At 41.6% G+C, this 22,205-nt stretch overlaps 1 protein-coding gene across 4 annotated transcripts in view; it reads left to right on the forward strand.

The window, feature by feature from the left end:
- Positions 1-22,205, forward strand: part of RNF175 (ring finger protein 175) — a 49,143-nt gene continuing 26,938 nt past the window's right edge. For 2 of the 4 annotated variants that reach the window (XM_045465225.1, XM_045465232.1), the window contains exons 1-3: positions 1-324; positions 10,198-10,235; positions 13,518-13,659. In XM_045465225.1, coding sequence (XP_045321181.1) covers positions 16-324; positions 10,198-10,235; positions 13,518-13,659 — 489 coding nt within the window. In that variant the 5' untranslated portion in view covers positions 1-15. Of the gene's footprint in view, positions 325-668; positions 794-10,197; positions 10,236-13,476; positions 13,660-22,205 lie in introns of all 4 variants that reach the window. The other 2 variants (XM_045465252.1, XM_045465241.1) reach the window with 2 other exon arrangements.

A 22,205-nucleotide genomic window follows, 5' to 3' on the forward strand; every position in this document is an offset into this window, starting at 1 on the left:
GTTGTACGAGCCGCGATGGCCGACCACTGCTTGTCTGCAGAGGGGAAGATCCCCAAAGGGTCTCCTCAGCGAGGAGGAGGGTGGGACGCGGGCGCAGGGCGGAGGGGAGGCGCACGGCCCGGGGCGGGGCCGCCGCAGGCTCAGATGGCACCCGGCGCTCGCGCCGGAAAGGGCGTCCCCCAGCGGCCTCCCGGAGACCCTCCCCGGCCCGCGGGGCGCTGGAGCCGCCGCTGCGGAGGCATGGCCGCGGGGGCCGCGGGGGCCGCGGGGGCCGCGGTGAGCGAGGCGGCGCCGGGGCCGGAGGCGCCTCCCCAGCACAAGCAGGTACCGGGCGCCGGGCGCAGGCGGGGGGACACGGGGCCAGGGTGCCTAGGCTCACGCGGGGGCTGGGTGGCCGCACGGACTGGTCTCCGAGTCCCCCGCCGCGGCACGGATGACCTTTCTGGAAGGTGCTCGTGGCGTCGCCTCTCCCTACCCCACCCCACGGGAGCCGAACTCCTCTCCATTTCTCTCTCCCTCTCCCGCTCCTCTCCCTTCTCATCCCCTACTCCTCATTTTCCCCTCCCTTACCCCGCCTCCCCCACTCCGTCTCCTCCAGAATGAGCTTTATCCGACTCATCCCTGTCCATTCCCTGCTTTCAGTATTGGTTGCCCCTCTCTCCTTCCAGCTCCCCGACAGAAGCCCCAGGGCCCAGGTGAAGGAAGAGGACAGCCGAAGGGTGCTGGGTGTACGTCAGGCTTGACTGTATGGTTCTCAAACTGCAGCGAGCATCAGAATCACTCTGAAAGCTAGGTAAAAAGCAGATGGTTGGACTCTGCCCCCAGGGTTTTTAATTCTTGACCTCTGGGATAATGCCTCATCATTTTGCAAGTCAGACTATTTCCCAGGAGGTGCTGATGCTCAAGCTTTGAGAATCTGTAGGCTAGCTATCCCCTGTAGGTTTCCCATGGTGATTTCAAACCCCATCATTACTATTTTTCATTTATAGATGATTCTTAGGCCATGATCACATAGCAGGAACTGTGCTCCTCCTGGGATACGGGGGATACAGTTAGAGGTAGACCTTTCCTCTGGGAACTCACATCCCAGTATAACAAGGACAAAATAACTCATAGAGGGTAGGAAGAAATTACTGTCCCCAAAGAAATTACTGTTCAAGTGAAGTTTTGTAGGATTTCTAGGAAGCGAGGAATTGCTTCTGGTAGGGAGGGTGGGCAAGGCTGACTGGGCGGATGGGGGTGGCTGGGCTTTTGAGCTGGGCCTCAGGGGGATGGGTGAGATTCCATGTGGCCATGAGAGGAAATGAGAATTCTCCATGCAGGAAATGGGAATACCAAATTACTTGGAGGTGAAAAAAATTTGGGGGGGGGGGGGTGGGAAATGACCATGGAGAAAGGTGGGGGGTGAGAGTGGATATTCACTATGACCCTGGCAGAAATCCAGGGTTCATGAAGGCTTGTAGGAAGAGAAAGCTGGGTTATGGCAAGTTTTGTATCATGCTATGCATTGGAGATTTATTCTCTAACATGGGGAAGCTATAAGGGAACTCCATGACTTACTTGCTGGTTTCAAACCCAGATCAGATCGTTCACAGAGCGTTATGGATGAAGAAGTCTGCGTGCTGGGAAGGGCAGAAGACTGGCAGTCACTTCTGCGGCTGATGTTTGCTCTCCCTTAAGGGTGTCATAGCTGCCTTGCCCACTGCCCTCAGGAGGTGTGGTCCCCTGTTAACTCTGTCGTGGGAGCAACTCAGAGCTTGTCCCTTAATCCCGCCTTGTTCTGCTTTGCTGGCTACTCTATTTCCAGAACGAAGCACAGAGTCTGGCAAATGGCAGGGCCTCGGGAAATGTTTATTGGACAAATAAGTGAATAAATAATAAACATATAACCTCATGATCTGGGACTCTAGTCTGCCCAGCTCCCTGTGTACCTCTTTGTGCCAAACACCCCCTCCCTATTCCCCATCCTCCTTCTCCCTGTGGCCTAGGAAGCCAGCTACACCCTATTTGCTCCTGAGACTCCTCAAAGTTAGGGTGCAAGAGAGTAGACAGCATGGACTCGGCAGTTCTCTTTTCTGCTTGTCTGAGGCCTGCTTTGCAGGCTTTGATTTCCCCAGAGGACCCATCTCTGCCTCAACACTGTTCTCTACCTTGGAGTAGGCCAGACACAGCCCCTCCCTACCGCTCCATCCATGGAAGTTTTGTCCTTGCCCAGTGATATGGATTCCATATCACTGAACACAGCTCTCCAAGCCTAACATCCTTAGCTCCTGCTCACATACGTCCCAGGGATAGCAGTAGTTTGAGTTTACTGTTCTGGTTTTGCCACTCATTTTAGCGATATTTTTCTAACAGATGGATTTTTGTGAAGAGTTGAAAGTGGGGAAACTAATTTGGAGGCAGCAGCTGGGGTAAGAAATGATGAGGGCTGGCACTAAGAGGGAGGCAGTTTTCAAATACAGTTAGCCCTTTAACAGCACAGGATTGAACTGCACAGATCCACTTACACACAGGTTATTTACAGTGCAGTACTCCAAATGCATTTTTCCTTACGATTTTCTTAATAACATGTTTTTCTCTACCTTACTTTCTTGTGAGAATACAGTATACAATACATATAACATCCAGAATATGTGTTGATCAGCTATTTATGTTATTGCTAAAGCTTCTAGTCAACAGTAGGCTGTTAGTAGTAAAGTCCCAGGGAGTCAAAAGTTTTACACAGATTTTTGACTGTGGGGGGATTGGTGCTCCTAACCCCTGCATTGTTCAAAAGTCAACTGTGTATTGATTGAGTGTGCGATGTTACCAGACAGGGAGTATTCAGTGGTGGAGTAAGACAAGGAATAAATCACCGATGACCATGCCATGGGGTAACAATGTTCAGTGGACAGTGGACCCACTGGAGAGGCCTAACCCAAAAGGCTCTTGGAGGAAGCAGAGTCCAGGGCATCCCCAAAGGGGGTTTGAAAAGCAAAAAAAAAAAAAAAAAAAAAGGTGGAGGAAAAGCATTCAGGGGACAGAAAAGTTCTGCTTGGCTGGAGCAGAGGCTATGCAGGGGCAGTGGAAAGAAAAGAAGCTGGAAAGGGCCACAGGAGCTGTGTTAATGACAAGGGCAGCCACTTGTGTTTTGAGCGGGGGAACAAATGTGATCAGTTTGCTTTTCATTGGATCACCCTCACTGTTTGAAGGGAGAAAAGGAGTGGAGGTAGGAGCCCCCCTGGAAGAAGAGAACCCTCTGCGCACCAGGTTGGATCCGTCCTCAGGCCCAGGGAGGCCTTGCCAACCAGTCTAACGAGTAACAGCCTCTCCCCATGCTGGTTATTCTTTATCACACATTCTGTTTAGCTTCTTCATAGAATTTACCACGTTAGGTCATTGTTTTCTTTACTTGTTTATTGTCCACACTTTCTCTAGAGCACAAGGCCCAATTCATGAGGACAGGAAACTTGTATGTCTTATTCACCTTTATGGTATGGCAGCTCTTACCCCAGTGCCTGGTATCCAGGATGTAATCAATAGATGTTTGTTGAATGAAGGAATAATGGTAGGCGTAGAGGCCATTGAGGTGGAAAGAAGTGGTTCGCCAAGTATTTGGGTAAGGTCTGCAGGAGGGTACTGGGTTGGAAGTGGAGGATTAAGGTCAAGAATGGCATCCCATATTTCTGTTCTGAACAACTGGATAGGTGGGATGTAGGGCTACTGAGTGAGAGGGGGGCACTGGGATGGAACCAGGTTGGAGGGAAATTACTATGCTCAGTTTGGGGCAGCTTGAGCTTGTGTGTCTGAGGGACATCCAAGTGGAGATACGTAGAAGGCATTTGGATACAAGAATCTGAAGCTCAGAAGGGAGTTAAAGGGGAAGAGAGGTAAACAGGAATGTCCTGCAGGGGAAAAAAGACTTGGCAATTGATAGACAAGGAGGGAGGGGAAAGGAGAAGCAGAATCAAAATGACATCTTCAATTCTTTTTTAAGTGACATATATTCAGGGACACATGGGTGGCTCAGTCGTTTAAGCATCCGACTTTGGCTCAGGTCATTATCTCTGGAGTCATGGGTTCAAGACCTGTGTTGGGCTCTATGCTGACAGCTTGGAGCCTGGAGCCTGCTTTGGGTTCTGTGTCTCCCTCCCTCTCTTTGCCACTCCCCTGCTTGTGCTCTCTCTCTCAAAAATAAACATCAAAAAAAAAAAAATTTAAATGACATATGTTCATGCAGAATATATTCAATATGGACAAATATAAAAAAGGAGTAAATATTCCAATACACACCAGCACCCATGGATCATTCCTGTTAGCATTTTGGTGACTGCTCTGGATATCTCTTTCTTCTGGATGTTTCTTTATTCTATGTAACTGTATATTTACATTAATAGGCTTATATTTTATACAACTGTTTTCAAAGCATGCTTTTTCTCTTAAAATATGTCATGGAAATATTTCTATGTCAATAAATATGGATCTACATGATCATTTTAAAGAGCCAATTGATTTCCTTTGTTATAGATATATCATAACTCATTAACCAATCCCCCATGGGTTGACACATAGATTGTTGCCAATTTCTCAATATTATAAATAAAACTATGTAAACACCTGTGTCATCTTTCCCTGTGTATTTGTCTCTTCATTTTGTGAGAGATTATTCTTACACTATTCTACATAGAATAAACAAACACTTTAGATTTTGACATGCCTTGCCAAATTTCTTTCTGGAGAAACTGTTTTAATGTACACAACACACCTGAAGGGCATGAGAAGGCCAGTTTCCTCATCAGCACTAGTTAACATATAGTGCAGTAGTGGTAGAATTTAGTTATTCATCACTTACATATAACACCCAATGGTCATCCCAAGATATGCCCTCCTTAATGCCCATCACCCACTTAAGCCCATCCCCCCACTCACCTCCCCTCCAGCAACCCTGTTCGTTCTCTATATTAAGAGTCTCTTATGGTTTGCCTCTCTGTTTTTATCTTATTTTATTTTTCCTTCCCTTCCCCTATGTTCATCTGTTTTGTTTCTTAAGTCCCACATTTGAGTGAAATCATATGATATTTGTCTTTCTCTGACTAACTTATGTCACTTAGCATCATACACTCTAGTTCATCCACGTGGTTGCAAATGGCAAGGTTTCATTCTTTTTCATCACCAAGGGATATTCCATTGTATACATATACCACATCTTTTTCCATTCATCAGTCAATGGACATTTGGGCTCTTTCCATAATTTGGCAATTGTTAATAGCGCTGCTATAAACATTGGGGTGCATATGCCCCTTCAAATCAGCATTTTTGTATCCTTTGGATAAATAGTAGTACAATTGTTGGGTCATAGGGTAGCTCTATTTTTAACTTTTAGAGGAACCTCCATACTGTTTTCCAGAGTGGTTGCACCAGTTTGCATTTCCACCAACAGTGCCAAAGGGTTCCCCTTTCTCTGCATCTTCACCAACATCTGTTGTTGCCTGAGTTGTTAATTTTAGCCATTCTGACATGTGAGATGTAGTATTTCATTGTGGTTTTTTTTTTTTTTTTTTTGTATTTCCATGATGATGAGTGATGTTGAGCATCTTTTCATGTGTCTATTAGCCAGCTAGATGTTTTCTTTGAAAAAGTGTCTATTCATGTCTTTCCATTTTTTCACTGGATTATTTGTTTTTTGGGTGTTGAGTTTGGTAAGTTCTCTATAGATTTTGGATACTAACCTTTTATCAGATACGTCATTTGCAAATATCTTCTCCCATTCTGTTGGTTGCCTTTTAGTTTTGTTGATTGTTTCCTTCACTGTGCAGAAGCTTTTATCTTGATAAGGTCCCAGTAGTTCATTTTTACTTTTATCTCCCTTGCCTCCAAAGACATGTCTAGTAAGAAGTTGCTGCAACCAAGGTCAAAGAAGTTGCTGCCTGTGTTCTCCTCTAGGATTTTGATGGTTTCCTGTCTTACATTAAGGTCTTTCATCCATTTTGAATTTATTGTATAGTGTAAGAAAAATGAATCTTTTGCATGTTGCTGTCCAGTTTTCCCAGAACCATTTGCTGAAGAGACTGTCTTTTTTCCATTGGATGTTCTTTCCTGCTTTGTCAAAGATTAGTTGGCCATATAGTTGTGGGTCCATTTCTGAGTTCTCTATTCTGTTCCATTGATCTATGTGTTTGTTCTTGTGCCAGTACCATACTATCTTGATGATTACAGCTTTGTAATACAGCTTGAAGTCCGGGATAGTGATTGCTTCCAGCTTTGGTTTTCTTTTTCAACATTACTTTGGCTATTCAAAGTCTTTTCTGGTTCCATACAAATTTCAGAGTACTTTTTTCTACCTCTATAAAGAATGATGGTGTTATTTTGATAGGGATTGCGTTGAATGTGTAGATTGCTTTGGGTGGTATGGACATTTTAACAGTGTTTGTTCTTGGGACACCTACCTGTATGGCTCAGTCAGTTAGGCGTCCGACTCTTGATTTCGGCTCAGGTCATGATCTCACAGTCGTGGGATTGAGCCCTGTGTCTGGCTCTGCGCTGAGCATGGAGCCTGCTTAAGATCCACTCCCTCTCTCTCTCTGTGCCCCTCCCCCCCATAAATAAGTAAATATTAAAAAAAAAAGTTTCTTCCTCCCATCCGTGAGCATGAAATGTTTTTCCATTTTTTTGTGTCTTCTTCAATTTCTTTCATAAGCTTTCTATAGTTTTTAGCATACAGATCGTTTACCTCTTTGGTTAGGTTTATTTCTAGGTATCATATGGTTTTTGGTACAGTTATAAATGGATCAATTCCTCGATTTCTCTTTCTGCTGCTTCATTATTGGTATATATAGAAATGCAACAGATTTCTAGACATTGATTTTATATACTGTGACTTTGCTGAATTCATGGATCAATTCTAGCAATTTTTTGGTGGTCTTTTGGGTTTTCCACATAGAGTATCGTATCATCTCCACTAGGAAAAATCAGCCTGAGAAGCAGAGCAGCAGGTCTCTCCCCCAGAAGACAAGCACAGATCTCTTCCACCCACTTAGTATATGGATCATTTTGTGCTGCAGAGTTTCAGTTCTGTGGGAAACTGGATTGAGCTTCATTTGGGTTTCTTTTTGTTTGTTCATTTGTTTATTCATTTTCTTTGCTTCTGTTTTTGTTTATGTTGGTTTTTTTTATTTTCTTTTTTTTTCTTAAATACAGAAAGAGCAAATTTTTAATTTTATTCTTTTATTTTATTCTATTTAATTATTTAATTTTTTTAATTTTTAATTTCTTTTAATTTTTTTTCTTTTCTCTTTTTTCTCTCTTCTATCAAGCTTCTCTTAACTATCAAACCAAAACATAGTGAGGATCTAGCTTCCTTTATTTAATGTTTGTTTTCTTTTTTATTTTTATTTTATTTCATTATTTTTTCTTCCTCCAAAATTACAAGACAGAGGAATTCACCCCAAAAGAAAGAACAGGAAGAAATGATGGCAAGGGATTTAATCAACACAGATATAATTAAGATGTCTCAACTAGAATTTAAAACCACGATTATATGAATTCTAACTGGGGTTGAAAAAAGCATAGAAGACACCAGAGAGTCCTTTTCTGCAGAGATAAAAGAACTAAAATCTAGTCAGGCTGAAATTAAAAATGCTATAACCAAGATGCAATCTCAAATGGATGCCATGATGGTGAGGATGAATGAAGCAGAGCAGCAAATCAGTGATATAGAAGATAAAATTATGGAAAATAATGAAGCTGAAAAGAAGAGAGAAACAAAGGCAAAAGATCAGGATACAAGATGTAGGGAACTCAGCAACTTAATTAAGAGTAATAACATTTGTATCATCAGAGTTCCTTGTCATACTTTTAAGTGAAAACTATCTTATGGAAATGTTTTCTTTTTTTTTTTTTTTTTTTTAAATTTTTTTTTTGAACGTTTATTTATTTTTGGGACAGAGAGAGACAGAGCATGAACGGGGGAGGGGCAGAGAGAGAGGGAGACACAGAATCGGAAACAGGCTCCAGGCTCTGAGCCATCAGCCCAGAGCCCGACGCGGGGCTCGAACTCACGGACCGCGAGATCGTGACCTGGCTGAAGTCGGACGCTTAACCGACTGCGCCACCCAGGCGCCCCGGAAATGTTTTCTTTTTAATGTTAATTTTTATTAAAGTTCTGTATATCCACAATTTAAAGAGTCAAAGAGTTCTACAAGACTTAAGTGGGACCCCATCACCACTCCATCTTCCCCATTCTTGATTTTCACTCCCCAGAGGCAACAACTTTCAGCTGTTCTCAGAAACCAATGGTGGACTCTCCTGGCAGGTGGTAGGCAGGAGCTCAGCAACGAGCAGTAATGTCCTCATGCTCCTGGAAGATCCCAGTGCTCTGAGGGCCTTATTCTCCCCAACCCCAGGGATACTGCTTCTTGCCCTCAGCCCTGCAATGGGGGGATAGCCAGAAGCAGGAGAGTGCAAGGGCCACCTCCCAACCCACCCCATGTGTCCCAACCCCCAACCCCAGCCCATAGGCACCCAGGGTCCTCTGCCCACAGTAATAAAATGATTGTGCCCCATTGACTCCCTGTTGACCCCAGATGTGGGGTGAAGGGTTGTGGGAGAGGCACAGTAAATGGACACATCCAGAGCTGGAGTGAATGCACAAGCACTGTGCCTTTTCCCCCTCCTGTCTCTGCCTGCCCCAGCCCAGCCCCAAGCCAGATACCTCACTGTGCCTAAGAGAAGATGGGGCTGGGGAAACCCTGGGGTCTAAAGATTCAACTAGCCCTCTCAGTGGAACCTCCTGAGGCTCTCCAGTTGTTTTGACCACCATTTGAATATCAGGGACCACCTGATGGGATCACCCAGAAGCAGGGAACCATAGAGAAGCTGCCAGCATCACCTGCTGCTTCACCCATTTCCTCTTTCCTGGCATTATCCTCCTTCCTGGCATTATCTGTCAAGTCCTGGCATTGTGCAAATACTGCCTAAGCCTCTACTTAGCTGTGTTATTCTCTCTTCTAAGGGAACCCCTCAATCTTATGGCAGAAGCACAGATTTTATTATGAAATCTGTTTACCCCAAGTCGGAGAAATCCTAGATTGAATGGATGGCATTATTTTTTTTATTCCATGTGTCAGATTTGCTGGTGCCATTTGAATAAAACATATAGAAAAAACACCTACTTAATATCAGATTTGTGTAACAAATGTCTTATTTGCATTCCCTTCTTTGCTGTCATTGGGGATTTTAGCTTTTAACATATAGGACTAGGGATTAAGCTGTCTGTGCTCTTCATGAAAGTTATAAGATTATGTCTTTCCAAGGATTGCCTTAAAGGTTTCAAATCACAGGGGCGCCTGGGTGGCGCAGTCGGTTAAGCGTCCGACTTCAGCCAGGTCACGATCTTGCGGTCCGTGGGTTCGAGCCCCGCGTCAGGCTCTGGGCTGATGGCTCGGAGCCTGGAGCCTGTTTCCGATTCTGTGTCTCCCTCTCTCTCTGCCCCTCCCCCGTTCATGCTCTGTCTCTCTCTGTCCCAAAAATAAATAAACGTTGAAAAAAAAAAAAAAATTTATAAAAAAAAAAAAAAAAAAAAAAGGTTTCAAATCACCAAATGTAATAGATTAGTAGTGATCAAGGGAAGGCAGCATGTGCCTACAATCTGTAGGTCATTCGAAAACACTTCCTGGTCTCTGTGTTCTCAAGCTCAGTCTGCAAGGGCAAGGCCAGATTACCCTCTTCCCTGGGGCCAGGCTTTAAATTAAATTAACAGGAGGACACAAAAGATGTCCCAAACAAGTCGAGCCTCTGGTCAGCTCAGTCTCTAAAACCTTGAACTTGGTGATATTTACTCATTGGCATCATTTAAGACACCAGCAACAGGATTTACATCATATCCCAAAAGCCAAGGGGACACTGCTTATTGGGAGGCCACTCTCTACAACCTCGACTGAATTGCCAAATAAACTACAGGAATGGAGGCTCATCTGATTCTCTGACAGGAGCAGAATCAAATATTTATTAACAGTAACTTAATTACTCTTTTGGGGGGTGTGTGTGTGTGTGTGTGTCTTAGTTCCGTAAGCAAATATTCTATTAGGGTTTTCATCCTAAATTATTGTAGTACTAGGAAACATCACTGTTTTTCATGGCTTGAGTTTCCCATGTAATGCTGTAGAATACAAGCTGAAAAAATGAAGAAGTTTTGAGAAGGGCTCTTTTTGTTTTTTTCAGATCTCTCACACAAAGCTTTCTGCGGATGATGAATGGAAGTAAGTGATTAGAATTTTTTTAATTGTTTAAACTTACATTTTAACTAAAAATTACATTTCCACCTTAACAGTTTGAGAAATCAAACAAAGCCATCATTTATTTGTAAATTTCTCGGGGCACAGAAGGTGGGTTAGTTTAGCATGCATGCACAAAGATAGGATAAACCAAACCGCAAGGATTTCATCTGTTTCCTACAGTGTGATTCATGCAGTCCCACAAAGCTGGGTTTATATGTCCTTCAAAATAGGACAGTGTCAAGTTAGTATTTATTTTAGGCACAAGATACATCTGGTTTTCTTTATATGCTATTTCCCCTGTGTTCTGGTACTTACTATGGGGCCAGTAGGGCCCTGTGGGCACCAAAAAAAATGAAAAATGAAAAGTTCCTCCTTTTTTGCATTATGGTAATCAATTATGAATGTATTCCTAATCAAAATAGGAAATACTTATTACATTTGCATACTACTTGATACCTTCAAAGTACATCCACATAGGTTATTTTGAGATGTTTTCATTATCTATAATGAAATAATGAGTGTTTTCATTATATATAATTATATATATAATAGATGAATGTCACAAAGCATATTTTGTTTTATATCCATGCAAGTCTTATTTTAGGCTGATGATAAATTCACTCTGCTATCTACATGGCCTAAGTTGAAAGTCTTTTCATTAAATAGAATATTAAATAGTTATTTTGCTGTTGTGCCTGTAAAAACTATAAGCTCTTGTACCCCTTTATTTTTCTTCACTTCCCATTTCTTCAGAGGAGCAAGTGTGTTTTTCAATGAGCTTCTGGAAATCATTTGTTTCTTAAGTTCGCTTCCAACACAAAGACTATTAACAATGTAATTTTATTCAGGTTGTTTACCTGATAGGGACTTCATCTTCTTCATTTGATGAGTGTAGGGGTTTCAGTACGTCTAATGTACCTTCCAGCATTAACGTTCTAAGATTCCATCTCAAAGAAGCTGACCTCAGGCAAGAAGATTTACTAGGCTCTGCAGGGTCATTTCTACACGTTCTCCAGCAGGGGGCACCCTCAGTGCCCTTTTCTGAGGCACTTAGTACTTCTCTACTCGTTAGAGTAGCTGTAGAAGTTATGGTAAAGGGGCTCCTGGATGGCTCATTCCCATGAGGTTAAGCGTCCAACTCTTGATTTGGGCTCAGGTCATGATCTCATGTTTCGTGTGAGTTCAAGCCCTACATCAGGCTCTCTGCTGGCAGTATAGCCTGCTTGGGATTCTTTCTCTCTCTGCCCCTCCCCTGCTCTCTCTCTCTCTCTCAATATAAATAAATATTAAAAAATTAAAAAAAATAAATTATTAGTAAAGGGGGAAGAACCCAACCCACATACCCAAGGGGTGCCTTTAAAAGGCTACAATCTTATGGCACAGAGTATTACCCTGCAGTGTTTGTGGGGTTTTCTTTAAGTTTATTTATTTATTTTGAGAGAGCATGAGTGGGGGAGGGGGAGAAAGGGAAAGAGAGAGAATCCCAAGCAGGCTCCACACTGTCAGCACAGAGCCTGACTCGGGGTTCCAACTCACAAAACTGTGAGACCACGACCTGAGCCGAAATCAAGAGACGCTTAACGGAGCCACCCAGACACAGCTCTGCAGTGTTTTCTGATGTGCACACTAAATTCACACCATATCTAGTCATAAGTGGAAAGAAACTTCAAGAGATTTTGTGACTCATGGTGCCCCACTGGGGATGAAAGATAATGCTAACCACTAAAGTACTTGATTGGCAACATTCATAATTTTCCCTGTTGCCCTAATCTTGACCCTGGACTGCTCTCTCTTCCTCTAGCCCAGTGGTTCTCAATCTTGGCTGCATCTTAAAATCACATTGGGAACTTGAACTACCATAACAAGTACCACGACCAGGTGGTTTAAACAGAAATTTACTTCCTCACAGTTCTGGGGGCAAGAAGTCCCAGATCAAGGTGTCAGCACATTTGGGTTCTCCTGACACTTCTCCTTGGCTTGCAGATGGCCGCCTTCTCACTGCATCTTCATATGGTTTTCCCTCTGTGTGAGTTTATAACCGGATCTCCTTCTAAGGACACCAGTCAGATTGGATTAGGGCCCACCAGTGACAGCATTTAACCTTATTCCTTAAAGTTCCTATCTCCAAATACAGTCACCTTCTAAGGTAACTGGTGGGGAAGGGGGGGTAGGACTTTAACATATGAATGTGGGGAAGCCCACAGTTCAGCCCATAGCACACAGAAATGGTCATTTAATTGATCTGGCCACAGCTTGGACATTGAGACTTTTAAAACTCGCCAGTGATTTCCAATTTACAGCAACATCAAGATCCACTGCTCTAAGCTTTCTTTGAAGCCACTTCTGCTATAGGAAGTTAAACCAGATGACATACTGTTATAGTGTTTTCTCTACCGTTATGCAAAACCAAGAGTCCAACTAAAAACTGAAACATTCAGCCATCATCTAAATATGCCCACCTAAGATAATACTTAGGCTTCCTCTTTCTCCTTATAATGAAAAAAAAAAAAATTTATACGGCTCACTCAGGAGTTTTCTGGAGGCCTCTGGATAACATTCTCTCCATTAGCACCATCTGCAGGATATCCTTTTACTTCAAAATATTAAAAATTACTTGAAATTACCATATTTTACTATTTTGACTTTCGAAAATGGAAATTTCATATTATTTAATCTAATATAATGATCTATATATTATATGTTATATAATATATTACATAGTTTATTATAATCTAATAATAATTATTATTCCTTATTTAAGAACAAATAAAATAACATGGGGTTTGCAGTTCGAGAACGATCTTGTGAAGTACCGAGGGGCCATTATTTTAAGTTTGCAAGGAGGCAACTGAGCTGCAGAGAGGATGAGTCACTTTCACAAGTCTGTGTGGCGATGGGACTGGTATGCAGGTCTGTCCAGAGCCCATCAGTGATTTTTTCAGCCCCATCCCTTAACTTGAAAGGACAAGGCTGAGGCCAAAACCACACAGGCAAGCTAAGGGCTGAGAGGAATCGGTATCCCTGATGAACTCAGGTTCCTCCTCTCCATTGCCCCCTCCTCAAACCTGGGAGAAAAGGAAAAATTTAAAAAAATTTGTTTTTAATTAAAAAAAAACAACCAGGAAAACTATAATCAAAGCTTAAAACCCCCTACATTTGAAACCTCCAATTGCTTTCTATGAGCCCAAACTTTTTTTTTTTTTTCCTAAATATACTGTGCAAGGGTTGAGGCCTTTTTCAGATGACCTCATTTGCTGGTTCCAGCCTGCAGCAGGAAAGGATGTACAAGATGCACCGGGGCCATGAGTCCATGCACGTGGAGATGATCTTGATCTTCCTCTGCGCACTGGTCATCGCCCAGATAGTGCTGGTACAGTGGAGACAGAGGCATGGCCGGTCCTACAATGTGAGTTGCCCCAGGGGGACTTCTGGAATCCTGTTCTTCCTGCCACATCCCTCCCTTGAAGGAAATGCTTTGGTTTCAGTCAATGGTTCTCAACGAGGTGTAGTTTTGCCCCCAGGCGATACTTGGCAACATCTGGAAACATTTTTGATTGTCACGCCTTAGTGGGAAGGGAGAGGAGGATGGGAATTACTTCTGGCTTGTAGTGGGTAGAGGCCACGGAGGCCACTAAACGTGCACAGGACAGCTCTTTGCGATAAAATGTCAATAGTAACAAGACCAAGAATCCCTGGTTTAAGTAAACCAATTTTCCTTTAGCAATAGCAACTTCTGCCAATGCCCTAGGAAAAGGAGGATTAGGAATAGCAGAAACAGAAGATTGAGGCTAACTTTGAGCAATAAACTCTCTTGGCATTGATAATTTGCATATCTATGGAAATGTGTTGATGCCAACATTGCACTGACCTCATCAGTAGAGTTTGATCCCATTTTCGTACACCAATCCCACTCGAGCAAAGTCCCCTGGAACTTTGCCATCTCATGGGCTCAGAATCGTAGCTCAGGCCATGTTGGACCTGAGACCTTCCTACTGCAATGTTTAAGAGCAGTGGTTCTCAAATTTTAAGGTGCATCAGAATCACATGGAGAGGTGAATCAGTTTGTTAATCAGATTTCCTGGTCCCACCCACAAAGTCCTGGATTGAATAGGGGCCCAAGACTTTGCATGTCTAACAAGTTCCCCGGTGGTACTGATGCTACTGGTCTGAGACCACATTTGAGAACCAGTCATTTAGATTTGAGTATGTTGCACAGGAAGAAAGTCCTCAATTAACACTACATGGTTCTGGGTCTTGGACTTGTCATTGTATAAGAAGACTTATCTGTGACGTATGAAATGCTGGCTTAGACCAGTATTTTATTGTATTTCATTTTTAACCATCACAAAAATTATTCCCTTTTGAATTCTGCATACTGTTTAAGTTTAGACAATTTGAACATTTTATTTAGAAAGGGACATCCTGGGGCGCCTGGGTGGCTCAGTCGGTTAAGCGTCCGACTTCAGCTCAGGTCACCATCTCGCGGTCCGTGAGTTCGAGCCCCGCGTCAGGCTCTGGGCTGATGGCTCAGAGCCTGGAGCCTGCTTCCGATTCTGTGTCTCCCTCTCTCTCTGCCCCTCCCCAATTCATGCTCTGTCTCTCTCTGTCCCAAAAATAAATAAACATTAAAAAAAAAAATTAAAAAAAAAAAAAAAAGAAAGGGACATCCTTTTTTTTTTTTTTTTAAGCAAACACATTTGCTGCCATGCCAGTGCTGTCTTGTCAATTAAAATAAACATCCCTGGGGCGCCTGGGTGTTTCAGTCGGTTAAATGTCCGACTTTGGCTCAGGTCATGATCTAGAGGTTCAGGAGTTCAAGCCCCTCCTCAGGCTCTCTGCTGTCAGCGCAGAGCCCGCTTCAGATCCTCTGTCCCCGCTCTCTCTGTCCCTCCCCCACTCATTCATTCTCTCTCTTTCTCTCCCCTCTCTCTCTCAAAAATAAACGTTTAAAAAAAAATTTAATAAACATCCTCTATATTGCACTTGAACAAATTGTTTTTAAAAGAAAAAGACTAGAATAAAATTTCATTAGTTATTCACTTATACAAAAGAAAATCTCCATAATATATGTTAACCATGGTTTTCTTATCTGCAAAATGGAAATAACCTAATATACAGAATCTCTGGAGTCCTTAAGTAAGAAGAAACCTGAATTCTTAAGGAAACCATTCATAGCCCTGTTCCATAATTCCTTTATAACTGATAATTATCTCTGGATTAGATATTTTAAAACATGCCCAGTTTCCATGGCAACATAAGTACAGATTTTGCATAGAAAACCCCCTGCCCTTGAAAGGAAATGCCTTATGAGCCACCTGACCTGCATTATACCCCACTACTCCAACACCATTTTTATTTGATGACTTTCGAGGCGGCTTATCCCAAAAAAGACTATGTCCTTGTCTTGTATTTGAAGAAATTGCCCCTTTGTCAACTCTCTGAAGATGTGTATCACCACATCAGTCAATGTGGAGCTCACACAATGGCTCTACCTAGCCACAGATAGACCTGCCCATGGATCAGAGGCCACTTGAAGGACTTGTTGCCATTGGAGGTTCTAACCCTTAATGAATCAGGCTACACTGGTCCCAGGCAGACATCCTTGAGCTCAACAACTGTTGGTTAGCTGGAGGGTTCTTCCCAAATTGTTTCTTATTGCTCACTACATAAGCTGTGCTGCCTGGAATAACTTCCAGGCTTGTTACTTTCTTTTTTTTTTTTTTTTTTTTAACGTTTTATTTATTTTTGAGACAGAGAGAGACAGAGCATGAACAGGGGAGGGTGAGAGAGAGAGGGAGACACAGAATCTGAAACAGGCTCCAGGCTCTGAGCTGTCAGCACAGAGCCCGAAGCGGGGCTCAAACTCACAGACCGCGAGATCGTGACCTGGCTGAAGTCGGACGCCTAACCGACTGAGCCACCCAGGCGCCCCCAGGCTTGTTACTTTCACTTGCACCCCATCCTTCACCAACAACTGGACTCCCTTAGTCACCCCACTTCTCCCCAAAGTTGCTGCTTCTGTGTTCTTCTATCACACAGGTCCTCTATTTTATGGCTACCAAGAAGGGTTCTGTGGTCCTAAGGATCCCCTTGGAGGTGACCAGATGACTGTGATAGTGGCCTCTCTTTTTTTAATTTTTTTTTTTTAACATTCATATTTTAAGAGACAGAGAGAGACAGAGTGTGAGTGGGAGAGGGGCAGAGAGAGAGGGAGACACAGAATCCGAAGCAGGCTCCAGGCTCTGAGCTGTCAGCACAGAGCCCAACACAGGGATCAAACTCATGAACTGTGAGATCATGACATGAGCCCAAGTCAGATGCCTAACCAACTAAGCCACTCAGGCACCCCAGTGGCTTCTGTTAGAGTGATCCTGCCTGGCACTTTAACAAAGCCGGGAACCCAAATGAAGATAGCCCACAGTGGTCAAGGACAGATTTTGGTCTCATAGTAGCTCTATTGGGACTCTGCTAGATTAGCTCATAATCACGGTTACCCTCTAGAATATTTCCTACTTCTTTGCCCACTGGTCAATCTATATTATGCATTGTCCCAAAGGAATGGGTGGAGTAGCCCCTTTTCCTGCATGTCTCTGTTGACAATCTTTGGCTCAAGTTGAGAGCCAGCATGTGAGGCTGATCTTTCCCATACTGCTGCCTCAAATTTGCCCCATACTTTGCATTTCTTCTAAAGAGTTCACTGCCAGAGCCAGTCATCAGAACACAGCCATTTCAGGAACTCGTGGTGAAATCTGTAACCACTGAATTTGGAAATGGTTTCCAGAGCAATAATAGGTGATTCCAGCACTAGTTTCCAGCTTTCTTATTGTACTCTGCATGAACTGTATCAAAAAAAACCCTGCACCTGACATACTCTTCAATTTAACATCTTTTGTTTTGAAAGTTTATTTTTATTTATTTTGACAGAGACAGAGAGAATGGGGGAGGGGCAGAGAGAAAGAGGGAGAGTCCCAGGCAGGCCTCTGAGCTGCCAGTGCAGAGCCCGATGTGGGGCTCCAACTCACGAAACTATGAGATCATGACGTGAGCTGAAATCAAGAAGAGTTGGACACTCAACCGACTGAGTCATCCAGGCACCCCTCAATTTAACATCTTTGGGATGGAATTTGATAAGGACATGTTTCCACAAATGTTGAATTGAACAGCCTTATCATCCAGGGAAAACCTAACTTTTACATTGTTTCTCTTGGCATCTAAGATCATGTGACATCTAGCAGAACTACAGAGAGTTTTGAACATGTTTATAAGATTCATGAAGTTCTTGCCTCTTTTCTACAAGGGGCCATATAATACAGTTTATTTCTATTATTCAGTTTTATAATCTCTCTCAGTTTATTAGTAACATTATTATTTATAAAATTTTAATTATAATTCCTATAGTAACAGATTTGTATATAAATTACTATATATAAATATTTACATATAAATTAGTTATTAAGTTGTGATAAGTGTTTTTTTATACATTATCTAAATTACTCCAGAAGATAATTATTTTTTATCCCCTTTGTTAAATACAGTTCAGAGGGATTAAAAAACTCAGTCAGGGTTATATAACTAACTAGTTGCAGAGTGGAGACTAGAATCCAACCTCACTAGTTTTTTGGGGTTTTTTTTCATGTCAAGGATAAGCTCCTTAAATATTCTCTGTACCATGCTTTCCTAATCTGCAAAATGGAAACACTGAAGGTGGGAACCTATCTCCAAAGTTACTAGAATTCAAAAACATTTCCCTGTGAGAACTTCTAGCACGGTGACTGATACGTAGTGAATGTTCAGTACCATGAGTTGAACTCTGAATGCATTCAAATGATATTGATATAATACATAATAGTTTAAAATTTTCAATCACACACAGTGAAAGCAGTTTATTAATAAAAGAATCCTTTTCTGAACCCTTTTGTAAACCTAAAGCCAATACTCAGCTGTTAATGTGCACTCTCTTTTACAAGATCTCAATGTATTGTTTTTTTTCTCAAAGCAGTGCACCTGCTTCTCCTGCCACACCCTCTGCTCTGCCATATGCTTTGCCCACACACTGTTCCCCAGGCTGATTTTGTGAGATGTGTTAATAGCAACCAGAGGCAGGATGGTAAAGGGAAGAGTACCTGCTTAGGAGTTAGTTACAAGAATTCAGCCACGCATTTAACCACAGTGAGCCTCCATTTCCTGATATTTCAAGTGATGGAATTTTTAAAAATAGGAATGAGTTTTGGTTGTAGCTCTGACAGGTAAAAAGCTTGAAAGTCATCACCCCCATCTTACCACAAGAAAAACCTAGACAGACTGAACGTCAATAAGTTTTCTCGGATCTATCAGAGAATTAAGGTTAGTGGGAAAACCACCAGCCAAAATCTGGAAAGACAGGGGAATGCAGGGAATCACAGCGGAGATCTCCTGACTGGCAGCAGAAGCTGCAAGAGCCGCACAATGGTTACAAAAACGTAAGGAGTAACTTCAAAGAATTGCTGGAAGTGGAGTTTAGACTAACTAGTGTGAGAGGGAAACTGTTGGCGGCCACAGTCTTAGGGGCTTCCTCATATTATTTTAGGTTTCCAGCTCCAGGAACGCCACCAGATTCCCATGGTGTAGAGCCAAGGGGAAAAAAAAACAAAAACAAAAACAACAAAACAAAAAAACCTTTGTGCTTCTGGCAGAGGGAGGGGAAAAGTAATCGTTCTGAACTACACCTAGAGTGTTCTCCATCACAGAGACACGGCAATGGAAATCAGAGCCTTCTCCAATGTGGGGGAAGAGAAATTACCCACTCCAGTCCCCTCTAGCCTTCCTGTCTCATCCAAAGGGAAAACTAAAAGTTTAAAGATCTTTACACTTGTAAAGATCATGGCACAGAGACAGAGGCCCACAAAAGGACTGAGACTTAATCACAGAATAGAATACCTGCACTGTCCGCCTGCCTTACCACCACATCGCAGGTGTCCAGTATAACAGTGGATTATAGCTGAAAGAGCTGCAAGCCTCAGAGGCTATACAAGAAGGAGTTTTGATGGAAGCTCAAAGACAGAGAGAGAGATAGAAACAAGTATACTAGTGGAAATCGAAGCCTCTGATACCTACAGCAAACATTAATCACAGCCCAACCCCCAGGCAAATTAACACAAAAGATTTATTTATCTCAGTTCTTTTACCCCACACATTATGTTTGCCTTTCAACCAAAATTTAAAAGTCATGCTAAAAGGAGAATAAAACAGTCTGAAGAGACAAAGCAAGCATCAGAACCGGACCTGGACATTGCAGTGATTTGGGAATCATCACACTAGGAATTTAAAGTAACTATGGTTAAGATGCTAAGAGCGCTAATGGAAAAAGTAGATAACATGCAAGAACAGATAAGTGATGCAAGCAAAGAGGTGGAAAGTCCATGAAAAAAATAAATTCTTAAAGTAAAAAGAAAACTGAAACAGAAATGAAAAATGCCTTTAGTAGGCTTATCAATAAAGTACATGTGGTTGAGAAAAGAATCAGTGAGCTTGAAGATAATATTATTGAATATAATAATAATATTCAATAATTCAATATTCAGTAAATTCAATAATATTGTTGAAATGCAAAGAGAAAAAAGGAATTTTAAAAAACAAGAATATTCAAGAACCGTAGAACAATTTCAAAAAACATAATATACACATGTTGGAATACCAAAATGAAGAAAGAAATAAAGCTGCTGAAGAAATATTTGAAGTGTTAATGGTCAAGAATTTTTGTTTAATTAATGACAGACACCAAACCACAAACCTAAGACACTCAGAGAAGAAGCAGAACAAATACCAAGAAATCTATACCTGGACATATCAAATTCATACTGCAGAAAGACAAAGGGAAAATTCAAAAACAGCCAGAGGGAGAAAAACACCCTACCTACTGAGGAACAAGAATTTCATCAGATTCTTCTTCTTAAACCACATATGCAAGAAAAAAATAGAGTGAAATATTTAAAGCATTCAAAGAAAAATCCGCCAATCTAGAATTCTAAATCCAGAGAAATTATCCTTCAAAAGTGAAAGTGAAATACTTTCTCTCTCAAACAAAAAGATTAGGGAATTCATCACCAGGAGACATGACCTACAAGAAATGTTAAAAGAAGTTCTTCAGAAAGAAGGAAAATTGTATAGGTCAGAAACTCAAGTCTACATAGATAATGGAAGAGTGTCAGAGAAGGAGTAAATGAAGATAAAATAAATCCTTTTCTTTCTGATTCTTAACCTAATAGATAACTCTTCATTCAAAGCAGTAATAGTAACAATCTACAGTTGACCCTTGAACAACAGGAGGGTTAGGGATGCTGCCCACCCCCACCCCCACCCCCCCCCACACACACACACAGTTGAAAACCTGCATATAACTTTTGACTTTCCAAGACCCTAACTACTAATAGCCTACTATTGACCAGAAGCCTTACCAAAAACATAAAAAAATGAAAAAATATATAATTAATATACTAATAGAGTAGAGAAAATAGAATCATAAAATTCTCACTTAAAGCCAAAGAGTCTAAAAAAGGAAGAAGGCAGAGAGGAAAAGAAACAAACACTATGCAACAAACAGAGAAGTTACAAATATGGTAGATATTAATCCAACTATATCAGTAATCAAATGTGAATGGTCTAAATACACCAATTAAAAGACAGAGATTGTCACCATGAATAAAAAACAAAACAAAACAAAAAACAAGACGCAATTATATGTTGTTGACAAAAAACTCACTTATAAGAATAAAGATGTAATTATCAGGGAGAAAAAGAGGCATTACATAATGATCAAAGATTCAGTTATTTAAATTTTTTTTTTGATGTTTATTTTTGAGAGAGAGGAAGAGAGCGCAAGTGGAAGAGGGGCAGAGAGAGGGGGACAGAATCTTAAGCAGGCTCTAGGCTCTGAGCTGTGAGCACAGAGCCCAACATGGAGCTCGAACTCACAAACAATGACATCATGACCTGAGTCGAAGTCAGAGGCTCAACCAACTGAGCCACCCATGCGCCCCAAGATTCAGTTATTTAAAAGGACATAACAACTCTTTTTTTTTTTTTCAAGAGAGAGAGAGTATAAGTAGGGGAGGGGCAGAGAGAGAACCTTAAGGAGGCTTCACACCCATAGTGGAGCCTGAATTGGGGCTCAATGTGGGGCTCAATCTCACAAGCATGAGTTCATGACCATGAGATCGTGCCCTGAGCTAAAACTGGGACTCTGATGCTAACTGACTGAGCCACCAAGACCCCCCTAAAAGGACATAACGATTCTTAACATGTATATGCCTAACAAGAAGCATCAACATATACAAGGCAAAAATTGATTGAACACAAGGAGAAATGGACAAATCCATTGTTTAGTTAGAGATTTCAACACCCTCCTTCAGTAGTTGATAGATCAAGAAAGCAGAATATTAGTAAGGATAGAGTTGACCTGAACAGCACCATTCATCAACCTGCACTAATTGATGTTTATAGAATACATCTAACAACAGAAGAGTGCACATTCTTCTTAGGCTCACATAGAACATTCACCAAGATAGACCACATTCAGGGCCTAAAACACACCAAAATTTTTTTTAAAAAATTGAAATTATACAAAGTATGCTCCCAGACCACAAAAATTAAATTAGAAATCCGTAACAGAAAGATAGTTGAACAAAATCCCAAAATATTTAGAGATTAAATAGCACACGAGTCAAAGAGAAGTACTTAAGAGAAACTAAAAAATTAGTTGAACTAAGTGAAAATGAAAATACAACATATCAAACTTTGTGGGATGCAGGAAAGGCAATGCTTAGAGGGAAATTTATAGCATTGAATGCATATATTAGAAAAGAAGAAAGATCTAAAATGAGTAAATTAAGCACCTACTTTAGGAAACCAGGGAACGGAGTAATTTAAACTTACAGCAATCAGAGGAAAAGTAATTTTAAAAATTAGGGCAAAAAG

The sequence above is a fragment of the Leopardus geoffroyi genome, chromosome B1, assembly GCF_018350155.1.
Source record: "Leopardus geoffroyi isolate Oge1 chromosome B1, O.geoffroyi_Oge1_pat1.0, whole genome shotgun sequence".
Taxonomy (NCBI): Eukaryota; Metazoa; Chordata; class Mammalia; order Carnivora; family Felidae; genus Leopardus; species Leopardus geoffroyi.